Below are 7,415 nucleotides of genomic sequence, written 5' to 3'. Positions count from 1 at the left end.
TAAAAATCACAAAGATAAGATATGCACTCTGTCATTAGAAATAAAATCATTCCTCTAATAGTTGAGCATGTTTACAGTACAAACCTTGACAGTGAAAAAAATAAAATAAAAAATCTTTCATTAATTATCATCAGGGTAATATGTTCAATTAATCGTAACTTTAGGTAGCATTATTCAGCTCTATAGGCCTGTTCTACATTATTTTACCAAAAGCAAGACTTCTACATATGTTACGAATTTTGGACATTTTTAGTCCGTACATTACAGGATTGAAGAGCGGCTGGCACGTAAGCCAGTACAATGAAAGAAAAATGCGTAACATGATGGGTAAACTGTTCATATTAAATCTCCCTTGCACTACTTCAAAGAAACACCCAAAAGAAAAGTTGAGCAGGGAAAGAAGGTGAGGTATGCAGGTACTGATAGCTTTCTGTCTGGTCTGTTTAGAACCAGAATAACAAACTTTAAGAATCCTCATGTAGGAGTAAAGAATGAGAATTATAAGAACAAATATTACTGTAAACATGTACACAAGTCCATATATGTTATTGACAGTTGTGTCGAAGCATGCCAGTTTAACAATGGAGTAGTTGTCACAGTACACTTTTTGAATCTTCTTCCCACACAGCTGTAAAGGGACACTCAGAGACATTATGACAACCGTTGGAAGTACACTGTATAACCATACGGCCGCAATAAGCATGGCAACCTTGTTAGATGTCATACGAGTGTTATAATGCAGAGGATAACAGATAGCAAGATATCTGTCATAAGACATGACTCCTAAGGTAAACAATTCTACACTTCCATAGAAATGCACACAATAAATCTGCAAGTAACAAAGAGAAGCAGAAACAGTGTGAATGTCAGAGAGGATCTGAACCAGAAGGAATGGAAACAACCCTGTACTACCATACAGTTCATTTACAAACAGGCTGCACAGAAAAAGGTACATAGGTTCATGTAAGCTTCTGTTCATACAGATAACCACAATCAGCAAAAGATTGGTACAAACTATTAACATATATAAAAACATAACAATCATGAAATATAAATATTTGAAAGCCCCAGTGTCAAAATAGGCAACGAGTGCAAAATATAAAACCTGAGTAGAGTTTATCATGATCCCTCCTTTGGTTCATTAAGCAATCAAAATATAGGAGGATAAACTAAACTTAACTATTGTGTGACATTTAGTTCCAGATATGTAAAGATATGGTTTACACTTTAAACTCATGTGAAGCAACAGTAAACCGATTCATTCTTCATTATGAAAGGAAATAAGCCACAAAACCCAAACCTACCATTACCCTGAACTAAATCTATATAACACAAAGATTAAACCTTAGGAGGCACAGTTCATGACATTGTATTAATCCTCACATTCATCTGCTGCTCTGCTCTACTCAAGAGTCCCTCCCAACTGAGCTGAAACTCTGCGTCTGTTTCTTTTAAACGTTCCAAGTCAATTGATTCTCCCAGCAGCAGACTGATGTCCTCATCAAAGGACCTACTGGTTGTCGATGATTCCTATTGTCAGGTCAAATAGCAAACTTCCTATGTATGTATGGATGTATGTATGTATATGGATGTATGTATGTAAATGGATAGGAAATTTGCTTAAAAAGATGTCAAAATACCAAATTAATGAACACCCCAAGCTAGAAGCAAACTGTGGCAATTGTATATCCATCTTAAAGGTGTTATATACAGTAGGGATGGGTATTAGAAAGTAGAAATATTTTATTAACAAAATGTGTGTATGTGCTCATTGCAAAAGAGCTGTGTTAGTCATTGAGGAAGTGGTTACTCCAGGTGATCTCTGATGCACAGAAGTCATAAAAAAAGTTTAGGCTTTTATCGCATAATGGTGCATTGTTTGAAGGTTGCGAGTTCAGTTCTGGCAGGCCAAGTAGTCAAGATGCTGCTAACCGCTATTGGCCAACAACACTGCCGCATCAGCTGATCTGCATCAGCGCATCAGCTGGTCAACTCCCCTCGCTTCTAGGGCACCCTACTTAAAGCCACTTTAGGTTGTTCCTAACTGCTTGCTGCTTGCATCTATGCATCTCAGTTCTCGTTTGCACATCAAGCTCATGCTTTTGTCTAGCTTCCAACGTCTGGTCTTACTCACCCTGCTGATGGCCATGACTTCCAGTGCTGTCGATGATGATTCATGGCAAATCAACTCCATCGATGACACCCAGCCATTGCAGCTTCAACTAGGCCTGGCGGAGGATGCCTCTCCGGATGACAATGCCGCCGCCGTCTGTCAAAGCTTGGCAAGTAAAACCCTGAATCCTCCCAGCGAGTAAAACCCTGAATCCTCCCAGCATTGGCGCCTGTGCCCAAGATACTGGAAACCTTGTTCAATGACAACATCCAGTCTCCGATCAGCACCTCTCACAAGGATTTATTTATCCTCCTCTGCGACTCTCTGGTATTCCACCAGCTGACATCCTGCCAGTGCCTCCTCCCCCACACATCCGGAAAAAAAGCACACTCAGAAACGAAAAAAATCTCGAGCCGGCCGGTACTGCACACAAACGGGCCGGTGGCCATTTTCGTCCGGGCCCAAGTGCACCTCCAGCCATGGATCCAGTGTTTATGGCACTGTCCAACATTCAATCTTTCCTCCTCTATATGACTGCCAGAATTTCAAAACTGGAAAACGACTCAACCATCAAGCCTTCATCGAACCTCATCTCCGCTCCATCGGCATCCATTTCCGCTCCAGAAGTCTCCACCATGTCCGAACAGCGACACCACCAGCACCAGCACCAGCCTCAGCATGATGACGTCACCCCAGAGTTCACTCCCAGAAGGACCTTACCTAACCTAACCCTAACCCTTCTCACCATCTGCTGCCATCTCTCATCAGCTGAGGAGCCAGATTTTAACAGGTAATGACACCAATCTTGTTAAAGGTCTGCTGGGCTCTGAGCTGTGTGAGTGGCGTGCTTTTAGACTGTGGCGACCTATCCGTCGCATTAAAGATGGGGACCCTAGACTGTTTAAGACTCTGACCTTTCCCGAGTTCTGCATAGCCTTTGGAGTACATAGGGATGTAATTTGTGAAGCCTATCCGGCTCGCAACTTGATACTTATCTTGCCTTATACCATGGTCTGGGTGAATACTCGATTCTGATTGGCTTCAGGTTGTCCATAAAAAAGTGATGTAGGACACCTAATTAATAAAAAAAAAAAAACGATAACTATTATATAACTATTTTTCTCATAGGGTCCAGTGCGTTAGATCGGAGGGCCTGTTGTCTGGACCTATGGGCGTCTCTATGGGGGTGCCAGAAGGTTTGATTTTCGGGCCGACTCTTTTCTCCCTATACAAGCCCGGCTGAACACACTCTTATGTGTTGACTTTGCGCTTTGAGCTACTTGCAAATGTTTTACAATGTGGGTTACACTGCAAATGGCTAATAAAGTGAATCTGAAATCTGAATCAGCAGCTAACAGGGTAGGTGAATTTAAACAATGTCTGAGTTGAAAACTCATCTTGTTGTCATGTAAGGGCCCTGTTCATGTTGCACAGATATTTTAATTGCATTTTGTGTCTGTTAAGAGGCACCAAGGCACTCTTTATCTTATGCCCCCATAACTGCCCTTTTAGCTAAGTGGGAGCTCTCGGCATTAGCTGCAGCCGCTCCATGTTGCTAGCACTGATTCGGCTCGTTTTTTTTGCTATTGACTGTACTCACATGCGTATAGCGATCAAGATGAACGTAAAAATTGCCCGGAGTTCTCCTTTAAGTCTAGGATCAGTTTCCTATTCCGCAACAGGGCCTCCTTCACTCACACTGCCAAACTTGCCTTGGTGAATATGACAATTTTACCAATTCTCGATTTCAGTGATGTCATTTACAGAACTGCCTCAAACTAACTCTCCTTATAAAAACTAGATGTTGTCTACCATAGTGCCATACGTTTTCTGACCACAGCCCCTTATAACACCCACCATTGCAACCTCAATGCATTAGTTGGCTGGCCCTCGTTACACACTCGTCGCTTAACTCACTGGTACCAACTCATTTACAAGTCCTTGCTAGGCAAAGCCCCACTGTACCTAAGCTCACTGGTCAAAATAGCTTTACCCACCCGCAGCCTGCGCTCAAGCAGTTACATCTCTTTGGTCACCCCAAAAGCCCACACTTCCTTTGGCTGCCACTGCTTCCAGTTCTCAGCTGCAAATGACTGGAATGAACTACAAAAAACCCTGAAACTCAAAATCCTTATCCCTAACTGCCTTTAAAGTAGGTCTGTCCTCTCTCTTATCGTGGTGGAGAGGTTTGTGTGTCCCTATAAACCTGAGGGCTGTGTTGTCTGGAGCTGTGTGCTCCTGGTAGGGTCTCCCAAGGCAAAGTGGTCTCAGGTGAGGGGCCAGACAAAGAATGGTTCAAAAACCCTATGAGCCAACGAGGAAGAGGTGAAGTTACCCTGCCTGGAGGAAGCCCGGGGCCCCCGTCTGGAGCAAGGCCCAGATGGCGGGCTCGTCAGCGAGCGCCTGGTGGCCGGGTTTGCCACGGAGCCCGGTCGGGCACAGCCCGAAGAAGCAACGTGGCAACTCCCTCTCCATCCCATGGGCCCACCACCTGTGGGAGGAACCGCTGGGGTCGGGTGTGGTGCTACACGAGTGGCAGTGAAGGTCAGGGACCTCGACGGACCAGACCCGGGCAGCAGACGCTGGCTCTGGGGACGTGGAACGTCACCTCTCTGTGGGGGAAGGAGCCGGAACTGGTGCGGGAGGTGGAGCACTACCTCTACGCACAGTCTCGGTTCTGGAACCATACACATGGATAGGGGTTGGACTCTTTTCTTCTCTGGAGTTGCCCAGGGTGTGAGGCGGCGGGCGGGTGTGGGGATACTCACAAGTCCCCGGCTGAGCGCCGCTACGTTGGAGTTTACCCCGGTGGACGAGAGGGTCGCCTCCCTACGCCTGCGGGTTGTGGGGGGGAAAACTCTGACTGTTGTTTGTGCATATGCACCAAACAAGAGTTCGGAGTATTCGGCCTTCTTGGAGACCTTGACTGGAGTCCTGCATGGGGCTCCAGTGGGGGACTCCATTGTTCTGCTGGGGGACTTAAACGCGCACGTGGGCAATGATGGAGACACATGGAGAGGCGTGATTAGGAGGAACGGCCTCCCTGATCTAAACCAGAGTGGTTGTTTGTTGTTGGACTTCTGTGCTAGTCATGGATTGTCTATAACAAACACCATGTTCGAACATAGGGATGCTCATAAGTGTACTTGGTACCAGAGCACCCTAGGCCAAAGGTCAATGATCGATTTTATAATTGTTTCATCTGATCTGAGGCCGTATGTTTTGGACACTCGGGTGAAGAGAGGGGCGAAGCTGTCAACTGATCACCATCTGGTGGTGAGTTAGGTCAGGGGTGGGGAAGACTCTGGACAGACCTGGTAAGCCCAAACGGGTAGTGCGGGTATATTGGGAAAGTCTGGAGGAGGCCCCTGTCCGACAAACTTTCAACTCACACTTCCGGCGGAGCTTTTCGTGCATCCCTGTGGAGGCTGGGGGCATTGAACCCGAGTGGACAATGTTCAAAGTTTCCATTGCTGAAGCTGCGGCGAGGAGCTGTGGTCTTAGGGTCTTAGGTGCCTCAAGGGGCGGTAACCCACGAACCCCGTAGTGGACACCGGTGGTCAGGAAAGCCGTCCGACTGAAGAAGGAGTCTTTCCAGGATATGTTATTCCAGAAGACTCCAGAGGCCACTCCTGTTCGCCACCTCAGGAGGGGGAAGCGGGGAACCATCCAAGATGTGTAGAGTAAGGATGGGACACTGTTGACCTCAACTGAGGAGGTAATAGGGCAGTGGAAGGAGCACTTTGAGGAACTCCTGAATCCGACTAATACGCCCTCTATGTTAGAGGCAGAGCTGGAGGATGATGGGGGATCATTGTCAATTTCCCAGGCGGAAGTCACTGATGTAGTCAAACAACTCCACAGTGGCAAAGCCCCTGGGATTGATGAGATCCGTCCAGAAATGCTCAAGGCTCTGGGTGCGGAGGGGCTGTCCTGGTTGACACGCCTCTTCAACATTGCGTGGAAGTCTGGGACAATGCCAAAGGAGTGGCAGACCGGGGTGGTGGTTCCCCTTTTTAAAAAGGGGGACCAGAGGGTGTGTGCCAATTACAGGGGTATCACACTTCTCAGCCTCCCTGGTAAAGTCTACTCCAAGGTGTTCCTCTTCAACCCAAGGTTCGACTATCGGCCGAACCTTGGAATGAAGAGGAACAATGCAGATTCCGTCCTGGTCATGGAACAACGGACCAGCTCTTCACTCTTGCAAGGATCCTGGAGGGAGCCTGGGAGTATGCCCAACCGGTCTACATGTGTTTTGAGGATGTGGAAAAGGCGAAAGACCGGGTCCCCCAGGAGATACTGTGGGAGGTGCTGCGGGAGCATGGGGTGAGGGGGTCCCTTCTCAGGGCCATCCAATCTCTGTACGACCAAAGTGAGAGCTGTGTCCGGGTTCTCGGCAGTAAGTCGGACTCGTTTCAGGTGAGAGTTGGCCTCCGCCAGGGCTGCGCTTTGTCACCAATCCTGTTTGTAATATTTATGGACAGGATATCAAGGCGTAGTCGGGGTGGGGAGGGGTTGCGGTTCGGTGGGCTGGGGATCTCATCGCTGCTCTTTGCAGATGATGTGGTCCTGATGGCATCATCGGCCTACGACCTTCAACACTCACTGGATCGGTTCGCAGGTGAGAGTGAAGCGGTTGGGATGAGGATCAGCACCTCTAAATCTGAGGCCATGGTTCTCAGCAGGAAACCGATGGAGTGCCTACTCCAGGTAGGGAATGAGTCCTTACCCCAAGTGAAGGAGTTCAAGTACCTTGGGGTTTTGTTCGCGAGTGAGGGGACAATGGAGCGAGAGATTGGTCGGAGAATCGGCGCAGGTGCGGGTGCGGTATTACATTCAATTTATTGCACCCTTGTGACGAAATGAGAGCTGAGCCAGAAGGCAAAGCTCTCGATCTACCGGTCAGTTTTCATTCCTACCCTCACCTATGGTCATGAAGGCTGGGTCATGACCGAAAGAACGAGATCCAGGGTACAAGCGGCCGAAATGGGTTTCCTCAGGAGGGTGGCTGGCGTCTCCCTTAGAGATAGGGTGAGAAGCTCAGTCATCCGTTAGGAGCTCGGAGTAGAGCCGCTGCTCCTTCGTGTCAAAAGTAGCCATTTGAGGTGGTTCTGGCATCTGGTAAGGATGACCCCTGGGCGCCTCCCTAGGGAGGTGTTCCAGGCACGTCCAGCTGGGAGGAGGCCTCGGGGAAGACCCAGGACTAGGTGGAGGGATTATATCTCCAACCTGGCCTGGGAACGCCTCGGGATCCCCCAGTTGGAGCTGGTTAATGTTGCTCGGGAAAGGGAAGTTTGGGGTC

General features: G+C 48.0%; 1 protein-coding gene across 1 annotated transcript; it reads right to left on the bottom strand.

Annotated features, from left to right (window-relative positions):
• Positions 1–193: 193 nt before the first annotated feature.
• LOC120545496 (olfactory receptor 6N1-like) lies at positions 194–1,123 on the bottom strand. Its single transcript, XM_039779865.1, has one exon. The coding sequence runs from the start codon at positions 1,121–1,123 to the stop codon at positions 194–196; it is 930 nt and encodes a 309-aa protein (XP_039635799.1).
• Between the last annotated feature and the right edge of the window lie 6,292 nt (positions 1,124–7,415).

This window comes from Perca fluviatilis, chromosome 2, assembly GCF_010015445.1.
Source record: "Perca fluviatilis chromosome 2, GENO_Pfluv_1.0, whole genome shotgun sequence".
In the NCBI taxonomy this organism is placed as follows: domain Eukaryota; kingdom Metazoa; phylum Chordata; class Actinopteri; order Perciformes; family Percidae; genus Perca; species Perca fluviatilis.
This window is presented reverse-complemented; position numbering and strand designations above follow the sequence as displayed.

What these genes read in the sequence shown, in the direction of transcription:
- LOC120545496 (XM_039779865.1), bottom strand. Translation starts at nt 1,123, where the DNA reads ATGATAAACTCTACTCAGGTTTTATATTTTGCACTCGTTGCCTATTTT.